This window comes from Barbatula barbatula (genome assembly GCF_947034865.1).
Source record: "Barbatula barbatula genome assembly, chromosome: 6".
Taxonomy (NCBI): Eukaryota; Metazoa; Chordata; class Actinopteri; order Cypriniformes; family Nemacheilidae; genus Barbatula; species Barbatula barbatula.
In genome coordinates this window covers 111,255-126,725 of record NC_136765.1, presented here as the reverse complement: position 1 = coordinate 126,725, position 15,471 = coordinate 111,255, and the positions used below count along the sequence as shown (strand labels likewise).

The 15,471-nt window shown below is 44.4% G+C and overlaps 1 protein-coding gene and 1 long non-coding RNA gene across 2 annotated transcripts; both read right to left on the bottom strand.

Annotated features, from left to right (window-relative positions):
* Window positions 1–11,712: 11,712 nt before the first annotated feature.
* LOC306895194 lies at window positions 11,713–12,930 on the bottom strand. Its single transcript, XR_013786763.1, has 2 exons — window positions 12,615–12,930; window positions 11,713–12,262 (listed from the first exon to the last, which is right to left on the bottom strand). It is a non-coding gene; the product is annotated as an uncharacterized lncRNA (long non-coding RNA).
* Window positions 12,931–13,341: 411 nt separating this feature from the next.
* Window positions 13,342–15,240, bottom strand: LOC306895384 (SCAN domain-containing protein 3-like; the record flags this gene model as incomplete). Its single annotated transcript, XM_079458607.1, has 1 exon — window positions 13,342–15,240. The coding sequence occupies one exon, from the start codon at window positions 15,238–15,240 to the stop codon at window positions 13,342–13,344; it is 1,899 nt and encodes a 632-aa protein (XP_079314733.1).
* Window positions 15,241–15,471: the final 231 nt, after the last annotated feature.

Here is a 15,471-nt window from a genome sequence, read left to right as displayed (position 1 = left end):
TTGTAGGTGATATGAATATTCATGTGTGTTGTCCTACTAATCCGCTGGCAAAATACTTTTTTAAATCTTATCGATGCTTTTAATCTTACACAGTTTGTTTCTGGCCCGACACAGGTTCATGGTCACACATTAGACCTTGTTCTGTCATACGGTGTACCTATTTGTAATATAGACGTATTCAAAGCTGTTTTCTCTGATCATGTACCTGTTTCATTTGATGTTTCTCTTCCCTATCGAGCTGCTAAGCAATATGCTCCGCCTTGTATTTGCAGAATGATCAAACCTACCACTGCTGCAAAATTTTCTGGTGCTTTTAATATTGCTAGGGAGGCTATGGGGTCCTCGGCTTGTCAAAACACAGCGGAGTTAACCTCGTCCTTTCTATCCACTTGTTGCAACATTCTTGACACCATTGCCCCATTTAAATCCATGTGTTCAAATCCCAAATCTGAACCCTGGATAAATGACTGTACTTGGGCTGAAAAGCTGAACGCAAGTGGAAAAATATCATTTGCAAGTTTCTTATGAGATTCTAAGGAAAAGTTGGTACAGTTATCAGAGAACTGTTAAAGCTTACAAAATAAGTATCCCTCTGTTTTTATTTCAAATAATTGTCATAAACCCCATGTTCTTTTTAAAACAATTAACTCTGTCCTTAATATTCCCCAATCCGTCCATCCTGAAGCATCCTCTGAGGCCTGTGAAAAATTTCTTAATTTTTTTGTGGATAAGGTTGCCTCAATTAGAGCAAACATTTCACGTCCTGCTTTTGATCCCTCCATCTCCATAAAGTGTGCAGCTGTTTTCACCCGATTTGAATCTGTATCCATCGCTACTCTTACAAATATTGTTACACATTTGAAACCCTCAGTTTGTCCCACTGATATTGTTTCATCTGGCCTTTTTAAAGAGGTTTGCGAAACTATTGGACCAATCATCAAAGAAATTATAAATAGCAGTCTTGGTTCAGGTTTTGTACCAGTCAAAAAAACTAATTTGGACACATCAGTATGTTCAAACTATCGCCCTATCTCTAAACTAGACTAAAAAGATTTTAGAGAAGGCAGTTCTTTTACAGTTGCAGTCGTTTTTAGATACACATGATATTCTTGAGGTGTTCCAATCGGGTTTTAAGACATTTCATAGCACTGAATCCGCCCTTTTGAGAGTTGTTAATGATCTTTTAATCTCAACTGACTCTGGAGATAGTTGACCACAGCATCCTTATTTCTCGCCTCGAGCATGACGTGGGGATTAAGGCCTTAGAATGGTTTAGGTCATACTTGTCAGACAGAGATTTTAGAGTTAGTTTTGGTGGTTCTATTTCACCTTCTATATCTCTTACATGTGGAGTTCCCCAGGGTTCCATTCTCGGGCCTATTCTTTTTTACTCTATTTACTCCCCCTTGGATTATTATTAAAAAGACACAACGTTAACTTCCATTTCTATGCAGATGATTTGCAAATCTACCTGCCCATCAAAAGAAATTATGATAATTCCTTAACAAGATTGGTTGACTGTTTTAATGATATTAAAGCATGGATGGACATACATTTTTTGAACGTTAATGAGAGTAAAACTGAAGTCATGATTTTTAAACCTAGTGTAACCTCTGATGTCTCACAAATAGATCTGACCATTTTGCAACCGCATGTTAAGTCTGTTGTAACAAACCTGGGAGTTAAAATGGATTGTGATTTTAAAATGGAGAAGCAGATCAATTCTGCTTCTTACTAAGCTTAAGCCATTTTTATCCTGCAAAGCTTTTGAGAGGGTTATACATGCATTCATTACAACTCAACTTGATTATTGTAATGCTCTGTATGTAGGTGTTAGCCAGGCCTCCCTATCTCATCTACAACTGGTGCAAAATGCTGCCGCTCGTCTCCTGACTGGAACTCGAAAGCGAGAACATATCACTCCTGTTCTTGCCCCATCTTCACTGGCTCCCTGTTAATTTTAGGATTGATTTTAAGATTCTACTGTTTGTTTTTAAAGCCCTTAATGGACTAGCTCCAGTCTATATCAGACCCTTCGGTCTGGCCCTGTCGCCACAGGTTTTTACGAAACTCATGGAAGCCGCCTTAGCTCCTGTCAGGGAACAAGGCGTGCGGGTCGTGGCGTGGTAACGACAGATGCCTCTCTGCAAGGGTGGGGTGCGGTGTGCAAACGGGTACGCAATATCGGGTCTGTGGACGGGTCCCTGACTGCTTTGGCATATCAACTGCCTAGAGTTGCTGGCAGTCCATCTGGCCCTGAGGAGGCTCCAGCCCCTCGTGCATGACAAACACGTGCTAGTCCGAACGGACAGCACGTCTGCCCTGGCGTACATCAATCGCCAGGGCGGCATATGCTCAACGCAGTATCAGAACTCGCCCGACGCCTCCTCCTTTGGAGTCAGCAGGTGACCAAATCCCTACAGGCCACGTTTCTCCCGGGCAACCTGGAACAGACAGTCGATGCGCTCTCTTGTCAGGGAACTCCCCGCGGAGAGTGGCGACTCCATCCCCGCTCCATCAGTCCGGCTCTTATGGGAGTGGTTTGGCCGGGCACAGGTGGACCTGTTTGCCTCCCCGGACTCCACACATTGCCCGCTCTGGTATTCCCTGACCGAGGGCCTCTTCGGTACGGATGCCTTGGCACACAGCTGGCCGCGGGACAAGCGGAAGTACGCCTTCCCCACCAGTGAGACTCAGGGAAGAGGGGCATCGAGTCCTGGTAGTGGTGCCGTATTGGCCCAACCAGACTTTGCTCTCAGATCTGGTAGATCTGACGACGGCCCCCCCCTGGCCACTTCCTCTGACAAAGGACCTTCTGTCGCAGGGGAAGGGCACGTTGTGGCACCCCAACCCAGGCCTCTGGAACCCTGGACGGGGCGAGGGCTTGCCGATAGCTGTCCGGGAGACTGTCTTACAGGCTAGAGCCCCGCCACTAGGCGGTTATATGCTTATAAGTGGCGCCATTTTGTCCTGGTGTTCTTCCCGGGAGGAGAACCCACGGAGTTGCCTGATCCGATCAGTGCTGACCCACAGGTAAGTATCTCTGTCAGCACGACCTGGTCACCAGGTTCCTCAGGGGCAGGGGGGGTCTTGGGGGGTCTCAAGACCCTTCCAAAAAACGCCTTGACCCCCCACTCCCTTCCTGATTAAAAAATATTTGATATATATTAAAATATATATATCCGGGATAAAGATTTAAAAATGGTTCTCTTGAAACTACGCAGAACAATAATAATTAATAATTTAGTCGACATATACTAAACATAACAAAAAAATATAAACATAAGAATCAATGCGACGCACCATGAACGTTGCTGCCGCTGCGCCATGCGTCATTGCGTTCAAGGCGCTGTCGCGAGCCCGCAAGAGCTGCTACGCACTTTTCTTGAAGCTAAAAATGTATCGTTTTGTCATACCTAAAAAAGGGCGGAGGAGACAGGTGAGCAGATGGAAAGAAATGGCGCCTCATCGAGCGCTACAGCGGGCACAGATGATGGGAATCCTGACGGCGGAGAGGATTTAACTGGGGATTTAATCCATGGCCCAGCCGAGAAACCAAGACAGCCTCAACTAAAGTCATACACGCGTCATACTTTTGGATTGTAAATATGTTTTCTGCCATAGGTGTGGCCAGCGCCCGCGGCTTCCACGCGCATCACGCGCTGTGCGTAAGGCACCAAGTGCTGAGGTGGCACCAAAAATAGCGTAATAAAAAAAATATTTTTAAATCTAATATTATTTCATTAGGCTATAGAAAAATGATTAGGCAGGCACATTTTAGCCATGTATATGTAAAAAAAAAACGGCCAAACAATCCCATATCACCACCATCCGCCCATGTATGTGTAACACCGGTATCGCACCGATCGCTTTGCTACTGGACCAGTTCTAGGCTCTAAGGAGTGGGGGAGACAGAATTACTACGCCAGAGACCGTTACTTAAAGTACAAAAGGCCTGCAATTTACTGAGTGCAAAAACACATGAAATAACAGAACATGAAACAAAACAAAAGCAATAAAAAAGAAATATATACACACAATCAAATAAAAATAAATTATAACACTTCACAATTCACAGTCAGATCAAAATGAATCGTAATTATTTCAGTTCACAGTCAAACATATAAACTCAATATGAAAATAAAATAAATCGTTCAACTCAGCTCGAGTCCAATGGAGGGTTTAGTTATGCAGTTCAATGAAGTGATTCAATTCGTTTCAATCAACGATAGTTCAATCCAGTTCTTAACGACAGTTCAATCGTAGTTCGATTCGGTCGAAATCAATTTCAAATACTCCTACCGCTCTGGCAGCGAGTCACCGTACTCGAGAGATTTCCTCACTGATGCGATGGAGAAGGTGCATTGCAATTCTGGGTCTGGCTCGCCATCTTAAATCCTGTCTGCACGTGTGCTATCCCGCACACTGCAGGTCAATCCTCACTCCGACTGAGCCCCGGATAAAACATACACAAGGAAAAAAACCTGACCTGCATAACAGGTCAAAAGCACAATAAATCAATTTCTTAGCTCTTCATATCACATATAAGATGTTCCATAGTCTCTGTGTCATTAAGTTACTGTTAAGGTGTTCTTTCACTCCACAATGGCGGCGGAGCGATCTGCTCTACTGCTCCGTTTCACATAACTGCACATTTTCCATTTACAAAGCATATGTTCACTTTTATAACATTCACAGTTCTTATAAACCCAAAATCTGAACTGATAAACAACTTATTACAAAACATTTTCTTGTAAACGGCTACGTTTTAACATTAGCTCTCTGCTAAAGAAAGAAAATACGTGCAACAACAAAGTGCAAAATAGACAACTCAAACTCACCAAAACCGGTGTAGCTTATTTCTCATAAAATCCCTGTCAATCCCTGATCAGGTAAATTATGTCTTTTCAACTTTAAAATCAACTTTTTCACTCTTTTATCTAGTTATTTAACAGTTCGTTCTCTCCCTCAGGGTTTCTCGCAGCAGCCTCGCTGACGCACTGCTTTAGCGCCACTAGCCTCTTAAAGGGGCAGCGACATGAATTTTCTATTGACACATTTTTTATCTCAAACGTTAAATTATTGTATTAACATTTTTAACTGTGACGAATAAACTTACATTAAATGAATCACTTAACGTTAAAACTTATTTATACAGCTTTTAATTATTTATTCTTATTTATGTCATTTTTAACATGGTTACATTCTCCCCTCTTTACCTAATGCACGTCCCTGTGCATTCTGAATTTATACTGTCATAACTCTAGGGTTTTTTGGAAAACTAGGCTCTTTAAGGGAATCTGTAAGCACATCACTCAAGGTTTGAAACAAGGACTGAACTACAGCAACCAACGGGTTCCCTAGCGCAGGGTAAGTCAGTCTTTTAACTGCTTTTCTATCTCTGACAGGTCTTCTAGAACAGTCACTTTCTGTCTGGATGCCAGTTTGGTCCATAACACTTGTGTTCTCCTCGCTCTCCTGAGCAGGTTGAATAGAAGGATGGACATTATCCAGGTCTTCCTCAGGTAGGTTTCCAATTTCTTGTCCAGCGGTTGAACTGTTCTCTTCAGGATCAGGTAAGTCATTGGTTTCAGGGTTACAGGTCTCTATTAGGGAATCTTCAAGAGCTTTGGTTACGTTTGAAAGGTCTTGCTTAACAGCGATCAACTCTTTGGAAGGTTCTGGTTCGACCCTTTCTGGTAAGTATTCTATGGGTTCAGGGGTCGGGTCAAACTCTAGTGTTTCCACTCGTAGGTTCCTGTGTTCATGACAGTGATATTCCTCAGAGTCAGATTGAGATTCATCACCATCAGTTCCTTCTGAACTGTCATTCTGAGGGTGTAATCGAGTTCTTGGTCGTCTTACTGCTTTTACAGGATTAGCTTCACTTTCGACTGAGGTTGCAGGAAGGAAACCGCATGGCAGCAAGAGATCACGATGAAGAGTTCTTTGTGGGCCATCTCTTGTCTCAGGCCTCACAACATACACTGGGACATCTCCAGACTGTTTCTGGACGATATGCACATCAGGCTCCCACCTATCGGCTAACTTGTGCTTGCCTCTGAGGCGGACATTTCGGACTAAGACTCTGTCGCCTTCTCTTAAGGTGGAGTTAACAACGTGTTTGTCAAACCTCACTTTGTTACGACTGGCTGTCTTCCTAGCATTCTCAGTTGCTACTTTGTAACTGTCTTCGAGTTGGGATTTGAGGTTGCGAACATATTGTGAGTGTGAACCTGGTTGGTGATTGACTGGTAGGCCAAAGGCTAGGTCGACTGGCAATCTTGGCTGGCGCCCGAACATTAGCTCGTAAGGGGTAAAACCAGTTGTCTCGTTTTTAGTACAATTATAAGCATGCACTAATGGTTTGACATAATCCCGCCAGTGACTCTTTTTCTGATTGTCGAGGGTTCCCAACATGTTGAGCAGGGTCCTGTTGAAGCGTTCTACAGGGTTCCCTCTCGGATGGTAAGGGGTGGTTCTTATCTTTTGAGTGCCAATGAGCTCACACAGTTCCTTTATTGTACGGGACTCAAAGTCGGGACCTTGGTCACTGTGGAGTCTTTCAGGGATGCCATAATGGACAAGAAAGTGGTCCCACAGGCTCTTGGCCACTGTCCTGGCTTTCTGATTCGGGGTGGGGACAGCCACTGCATATTTCGTAAAATGGTCAGTAATGACCAGAATATCCTTGGTGTTACTGGAGTCTGGTTCTACACTGAGAAAGTCCATGCACACAAGTTCGAGTGGCCTTGTAGCGATGATGTTGACGAGTGGTGCTGCTTTCTCAGGCATAGCCTTACGTCGTATGCAGCGATTGCAAGTCTTGACTTTAGTTCCCACCTCGGCTGACATTTTAGGCCAATAGAAACGCTTTCGGACGAGATCTAGGGTGCGCTCTACGCCCATGTGGCCCATATCGTCATGGAGACTTTTGAGAACTAAGGGCCTCAGGACTTCGGGGAGTACAAGCTGGTATTGAGTTTGAGCACCCTCTTGTCGCTTGCGATACAAAACACCATTTAAGACAGTAAGTTTGTCCCACTCTCTTAATAAGAGACCAAGCTCAGGAAGTTCCTTCCTCAAGGACGGTGGGGGTTTCTCTCCTAACTCCACTTGCCTGAGTACTTCACAGATGCAGGGATCAGCGTTTTGCTCGTCTCTTAATTCAGCTGGTGCTAATGAGGGGATGACAGGTAAACCACCTAACTGATCCTCTTCTTCAAAGCTTTGTGGGAGAGCCTTTGGATGACAGGCAAGTGACACAACCAAGGTGGTGCTGGGTGATGTTTCCCCAGAGTGATTGTTGATTACTTGGCGAACTAAGTGCTTCTCACAAATAGCTTTGATGGTGGTTTCATCCAGGTGTGCATAATCAGCTTCTGACAAGTGTCTTTTGGTGAATTGTTGTATCCTCTCAAATTCTTTTTGTGATGATATGTCATCAGGTAATTTGCCGTGGGGGCGCCTAGACAGCCCGTCTGCGTCTTGGTTTTGTTTACCGGCTCTGTATTGTAGCTGGAAATCAAATGTCGACAAGGCGGCTAACCACCTGTAGCTTGTGGCATCGAGCTTAGCAGAGGTAAGAATATATGTTAATGGATTGCTATCGGTGACAGCAAGGAACGTATTCCCATATAGGTAGTCCTGGAATTTCTCTGTGACTGCCCATTTAAGGGCAAGGAATTCTAATTTGTGCGCAGGATACCTGGACTCACATTTCGACAGACCTCGACTCGCATAAGCAACCACTCGCTTCCGTCCTTGTTGTTCCTGGTAAAGGGCAGCACCGAGTCCCGAGGTGCTCGCATCTGTGTGTAAAATGTAGGGGAGCTTGGGGTCAGCGAACCCGAGGATAGGTGCTGTGGTTAGTTTCTCAATTATGGTGTCGAACGCTGCCTGGCAAGCAGACGTCCATCTATCACCAAAAAGATCCTTTGGATTATGGTATTTCTCAGGGTTCTCCGCGGTTTTAGTGTGCTTTCTCAGCGGAGGGTAGCCAGAAGTGAGCTCGTTGAGCGGCTTAACGATCTTTGAGTAGTCTTTTACAAACCGGCGGTAATAACCGCAGAAACCCAGGAAGGTTCTTAGCTCTTTCAGGTTGTTGGGTTTTGGCCAGGTTTTTAATGCTGCTACTTTATCCGGATCGGTTTCGATGCCCTTCTCGGATACGATGTGGCCGAGGTACTTTACAGAGGTTTGAAAGAACTTGCATTTCCCTGGCGACAATTTCAAGCCAAACTCTTTCAATTGATTGAGCACGCGCATCAACCTTTCCTCGTGTTCCTCCAGCGTCGAGGAGAAAATGATGAGGTCATCAAGGAAAACTAGGACTTGCTTCAAATTCAACTCTCCCATACAGCGCTCCATAAGCCTCTGGAACGTGCTAGGGGCGTTAGTTATCCCCTGAGGCATCCTGTTGAACTCGAAGAATCCTAGCGGGCAGACGAATGCGGTTTTATGTTTGTCTGCTTCTTCCATCTCTATTTGATAGAAACCTGATTTAAGATCGAGCACCGAGAACCACCTGGACCCGGTCAGCGCCGAAAATGACTCTTCAAGATTAGGTAAGGCGTATGAATCTTTTACTGTTTGGGCGTTCAATTTCCTGTAATCTATGCAGAGTCTAACATCGCCATTCTTTTTCCTGACGACGACAATCGGCGAGGAGAAGGGCGACTCCGATTCACGGATGACTTCTGCATCGAGGAGTTGCTGGAGATGGTTACGCACAGCCTCTATATCTTGGGGGTGTATGGGTCTCGGCCTATGTTTGAAAGTCGTTTCATCACTGAGGGTTATGTGATGCTTTATTTTGTCAGTGCGACCAAAATCGAGCTCGTGCAATGCAAACACCTCTGGCATGGAACTTAATTTATTAACTATCCTCTCTTTCCACTCATTAGGTACAGGAGAGCCAGTGAAGTCAAAATTGAGATTCAAGTTTCGGTCAGGTTTTATGGTAGAATCCGAGTCAGGGATCTTAATCGATTGAACGCTCTTGACAGCGTGTATCTCGGCTATTACAGCTCTTGGAGAGAGGGTGATATCATGATGTGACTCATTCTTGAGCATGACTGGGATACAGTGTGGTAGTTTTGGCGGTAGGCTTACCAAACTATCTGTCACTAGGATGCCTCCAGGCAGGGAAGATGATTTTGGTGACGTTACCATCACCCACTTTCCGACATCAACTGTCCTGCGGTTCACACATCCTTCAAAGACCTTTGTCTGTCCAGCCGCAATAGTCTCAAAGTCTCTACTGTGAAGTCTCACCTCTCCTAAACTGGAATCAGCAGAATGTCTTTTCCTGATTTCAAGGGTCTTTAAGACAACTTTATAGCCGTAGGGAAGAGACTCATATTTCTGAGGAGCAATGTCAGCATACCTTTCATAGAGAACATCCAAGGTGTTTGTGCCTATAAGCACTGATGACAAGGTGGAGCGCATGTCAGGTACAACTAAAGCTAGCGTGGGCACCTCAATGTCTGCTCCAATTAAGCTCTTTGGGAATCTGATGGTGGTCTCAACATAGCCAAGGTAAGGGACACTTTGGCCGTTGGCTCCTTCCACTTCAAGCAAATTATTCAAGGAATTCATAGGTAAGTGAGACAAGTTCTTTAAATAGAAAGAGTTGGGTATTGTTGTTACTTGAGAGCCTGAATCTAACAAGCATTGGCAGACTTTGTTGTCTATGGTCAATTGTGCAGTGCACTTAGCTCCAATTAGCCCTTTTGGCAGGGTGGCCGTCTGTTTTGGTGTGTGACAGTACACACAAGCACGATGTAGTTTCTTTTTGGGACACTTTGTCTGTGTTCCAGTTCCCGTTCGTCCCACAACCGGAACTGGGCCTAGTTTAAATCATCAGGCTTTGAAGCACCATTTTCAATATCCCATGTTAGCTGTTTTTCTCTCAGCTGCTTCCTCTTCTCAGCTACGAGAGATGGGTTCGGCTCACTTTCACACTGAGGCTTGATGTGTCCGTCCTCCCCACATCTAAAGCAATACCAGGGCTTTGGTCTGTTGCTTGTATTATTGTTTGCATCTCGACTGTGGTGCGGTTTTTGAGGCGTTGGAGTGGTAACTTTTTGGGGAGTTACTGGTCTGGCGGCTGATTTAGCCTTCCTACTGTCTTTCTGTGTGATACGTGTAAGCTGGGACTGTAAATCAGCTATTTGTTTCTTTAGGTCTCGGATTTCGGATCTGTGACCAAGGGCTGGCTGAGGTGGGCTGCAGTCTTCTTCACTTTGCACGTAAATGCCTTGATAATAAGAAGACACTCTTGGTTTTGCAATATTGAGATGCTGTTTCATGCGGGATACTTTAGAAGTACGTTTGTCTTCTGCTACACGGAGTGACAGGAGAAGTTCAGCGAAGGTAGGTGGGTTCTGTTTCTTTTGTTCTAGCTGGAGTTCGGCTATTAAAATGTTGTCCCAGCAGCCTCTGACAAACTGTCTTAAAAGATGCCGGTCAAGATCACTGGCGGTTACACCTCCCCTCCTGAGGGTAGTGTTCAGCATCGCCTGCAGCCGTTGTAGATAAGCTGAGGGTTTCTCACCGTTATCTTGCATTGTGTTAAGGTACTTTGCAAAAAGGTCATCTCCGTCCTCGACAGTGCCGAAAGCGGAGTCCAAGATCTCGAAGTACTCGAGGAGGGGGGATTCAGGTGTCAGGTGTTTCACAATATCGCTGGCAGGTGATAGGAGACTTTCAAGAAGCTTTCGTGACTTGTAAAGGTTGGACTGCGTTGTATCTTTAAGGAGAAGTTCCACATTGGAACGCCATGTCTCATAATCCACTTCGTTACTGGGTCGGGGGAAACGCCCAGAGAAGGGTCTGAGTCTCAAAGAAGTGTGCACTTGTAAAGCAGAATCTTCATTCCTCACTATGTGCTCAACTATTACTTTTTGTATGTCAGGTGGGTTGATGTCAGAAAGTTTCAGAGCAGGCTGTGTCTTTTCTTTAGATGGTGGTGGAGGCCAATGGTGTTGAACATGCTGCCCCAGGGCTGTACTGGGCAGGGGGCTTACATGTGCAGCATTTTCAGGGCTATATTGCTCTGGAGCATCAGGTGAGTTCTGCTCTATATCTTCATCTTGAGTTTCTGATTGGTCTAGATCGACACTCTCGCTGATGGCGGAGAGCTCTTCTCTGAGGACAGCTGCAAAGTCTTTGCCAGTCAGTTTTGCAATGTCCTTTAACTCTGAAAGGTAGGTCTGCGTGGCTGTTTTTCTAGCTACAGGTGTGTAAACACTGGCTAATGCTCTAATGTGATAAGTGACGTTAGCCTGGGTCTTACTGTCAAGTCTTCGTGGCAATAACGGTAAGAAAGACTGCATAGCTGTACCATACTCATACTCTACTATGGCCTGTTTGTCTGATGCTGGATCAGCGGAATCTACTTGGATTACCCTTTGAACAGAACCGTATTGTTTCAGGAAATCATATAGCTCTTCGTCGGCTTCTGTACCGGCTATACCGCTAACTATGACCGAGTTAGGGACTTTCACACTACTCGTCTGAATAACATCCATAATGAATGACTGATAGCAATACTATACGGTCTCTGGTTTCTAATTTTAAATGCTCTATGCCACTCCTGGCTGGCTCGCCAAATTGTAACACCGGTATCGCACCGATCGCTTTGCTACTGGACCAGTTCTAGGCTCTAAGGAGTGGGGGAGACAGAATTACTACGCCAGAGACCGTTACTTAAAGTACAAAAGGCCTGCAATTTACTGAGTGCAAAAACACATGAAATAACAGAACATGAAACAAAACAAAAGCAATAAAAAAGAAATATATACACACAATCAAATAAAAATAAATTATAACACTTCACAATTCACAGTCAGATCAAAATGAATCGTAATTATTTCAGTTCACAGTCAAACATATAAACTCAATATGAAAATAAAATAAATCGTTCAACTCAGCTCGAGTCCAATGGAGGGTTTAGTTATGCAGTTCAATGAAGTGATTCAATTCGTTTCAATCAACGATAGTTCAATCCAGTTCTTAACGACAGTTCAATCGTAGTTCGATTCGGTCGAAATCAATTTCAAATACTCCTACCGCTCTGGCAGCGAGTCACCGTACTCGAGAGATTTCCTCACTGATGCGATGGAGAAGGTGCATTGCAATTCTGGGTCTGGCTCGCCATCTTAAATCCTGTCTGCACGTGTGCTATCCCGCACACTGCAGGTCAATCCTCACTCCGACTGAGCCCCGGATAAAACATACACAAGGAAAAAAACCTGACCTGCATAACAGGTCAAAAGCACAATAAATCAATTTCTTAGCTCTTCATATCACATATAAGATGTTCCATAGTCTCTGTGTCATTAAGTTACTGTTAAGGTGTTCTTTCACTCCACAATGGCGGCGGAGCGATCTGCTCTACTGCTCCGTTTCACATAACTGCACATTTTCCATTTACAAAGCATATGTTCACTTTTATAACATTCACAGTTCTTATAAACCCAAAATCTGAACTGATAAACAACTTATTACAAAACATTTTCTTGTAAACGGCTACGTTTTAACATTAGCTCTCTGCTAAAGAAAGAAAATACGTGCAACAACAAAGTGCAAAATAGACAACTCAAACTCACCAAAACCGGTGTAGCTTATTTCTCATAAAATCCCCGTCAATCCCTGATCAGGTAAATTATGTCTTTTCAACTTTAAAATCAACTTTTTCACTCTTTTATCTAGTTATTTAACAGTTCGTTCTCTCCCTCAGGGTTTCTCGCAGCAGCCTCGCTGACGCACTGCTTTAGCGCCACTAGCCTCTTAAAGGGGCAGCGACATGAATTTTCTATTGACACATTTTTTATCTCAAACGTTAAATTATTGTATTAACATTTTTAACTCTGACGAATAAACTTACATTAAATGAATCACTTAACGTTAAAACTTATTTATACAGCTTTTAATTATTTATTCTTATTTATGTCATTTTTAACATGGTTACATATGGTCCGCGTGGCAGTGCCGGTTGATCGCACGTGCGCCTGACGCAGTTTGACAGACGGTAGCCTAGGCCAGGGGTTCCCAAACTTTTCAGACCGCGACCCCCAATATTAGACTGCTGACGACCCGCGACCCCCCCCCTCCTTTCTCCTCTCTGTGTTTCCCTCCGACAGCTTGTGAGGATTTGCGATTTGGTTACATACTGACAGAATTAAAACAAAAATGAACACAATCTCTAAGCCAGGCTATTTTATTAACAAATTATGGACAAAAACAAATAGATCCATAACTGTGAAATGCAGACAGAATACAAACAAGCTGCCTATAACACGCATACAACAATAAATTTGAATTCAGCAAAAATGCCTAATGTGATGGGTGGGCGCTGTGCGCGGAGCAAAGCAGGTCCACTCTAGGTTCAATTTTGGAGATCGCCACCCGCAGATCATCTTCCACGTTAAGCCGTGACCTGTGTTTGTTCTTAATGTAAGTCAGCGCGGAGAATGTCTTTTCGCATAAATAAGTTGAGCCAAATTGCATGAGTACATCCAACGCGGCTTTCGACAACTGTGGGTATTCCAGCGCGACAGAAACCCAGAACTCATCCAGCGTCTTGCCGTCAAATGCCGTCCTCAGGGTTCGATCGGTTGAAAGTTCTATCAGCGCATCTTCCATATCTGATGCCAGATGATTTGCCATGGTTACATTAAATGGTGACCTTATCCAGTCATATTGGTCGGGAGCGTCTCCTTCAGGGAAATACTTATGAAAGTGATCCAAAAGGGACTGAAGGTGAGCCGTAATAGACGCCTTGATGCTGTTAACACTGAGTGCATTTTCCTCCAAAAATTCTTCCAGGTCAGAAAACATGTCTATGCGTCCCATTTCCACTCTCTCTCTCCAACGCACCAGCTTTCTCGCAAATGCCTGCACTTTATCATTAAGGTACAAGATGTTTGTGTTTTCACCTTGCAGGGACACATTTAGTCCGTTGAGTTTTTCAAAAATACATGACAAATATGCCAGTCTTGTCACCCAGTCAGCATCAGACAGATGCTCAGCAAGTGGGGATCTTTGGTCTGTGAGGAAAATGCGCACCTCATCCCGCAGCTCGTACAGGCGTCTCAGCACATTTCCTCGCGACAGCCACCTGACTTCTGTGTGTAGGAGCAGGCCTTTGTGCTCTGATCCCATTTCATTACAGAGAGTGGAAAACAGTCGTGTGTTCAGTGGACGTGATTTTATGTAATTAACAATCTTCACAGCAGTGTCAAGAACATGTTTAAACTCCGCATTCAGGGTTTTGCACGCGAGGGCTTCTCTGTGTATGATGCAGTGCGTGAAATTGAGGTGAGGTGCAACTTGAAGGACTCGTGCCTTTAGTCCTTTCTTTTTCCCCAGCATTGCCCCAGCTCCGTCTGTGCACACTGATATGCACTCGCCCCAAGATAGTCCATTATCTTTAAGTTTGCTGTCCAGCTTATTGAAAATGTCCTCGCCCGTGCATGATCCCTCCAGTTGCGTACAAAATAACATTTCCTCATTTAGTTTCCCCTCAAAAATATATCTGACAAATACAAGGAGTTGAGCGGTGCTGGACACGTCTGTGGATTCATCCAGTTGTAAGGCGTACCTCCCACTCTTCTTCACTCTGTCAATCAGTTGACACTTGATATCCTGAGCCATGTCTGTAATGCGGCGGGATACAGTCCCATCAGAGAGCGGCACTTGTTCCAGCTCAGCGGCCAGTTTATCTCCATGCATGACGCGACTCATAACTATTGCTGCTGGTTTGATTAAAGTTTCTCCAATGGTGTGTGGCTTTTTGGTCCGTGCAATTAAATATGCCACTTCATATGAAGCCTTCTGAGCTTTAGTGGGGATAGCTGTTTGTTTAAAAATGACTTTTTTTTGTCCCTGTAACTCTTTCTCCTTTCTGCGGAAAAAGTCAGTGGGTTTACCTGTGAGGCTGGGGTGTTTGGTGTTCAGGTGTCTCTGCATTTTCACGGGCTTCAGACTCTCATGTGCAAGGACTTCGGAGCACACAACACATTGAGGGTGTTGTACCTGATTTATAACAATGCACGTGAAACCATAGTTTATGTATTCCTCTCTGTATTTTCTGGCTTTCGAGGAGGGATGGTCCGTTTGCGGGGCACGGGTTTGGCGGCCTGCCCTTCCAGAGGTGGAGGGTAGTCCTGGCGGCTCATCCTCTTCTCTGCCCTCTGTATTTTCTGCTGATCCCGCTCTCTCATCCGCAGGCATCTCTGCTCCCTTCTCTTTCGATGATAATAACCACCGTTTCATTTTTTTTATCAAGTTAGACCGATATAGACTCAAAATAGACCGATCGCTGTTTAGCAAAACACCAAATCTGCATCTAGCTAGCTAGCGCATGTCGTTGTGCTGTAAATTGTGATTGACACCGTCACACTGTCATAATTAATCGGAGCAAACACAGTTTTATTTCCAGTTTATTTAAATTATCCTAAATTT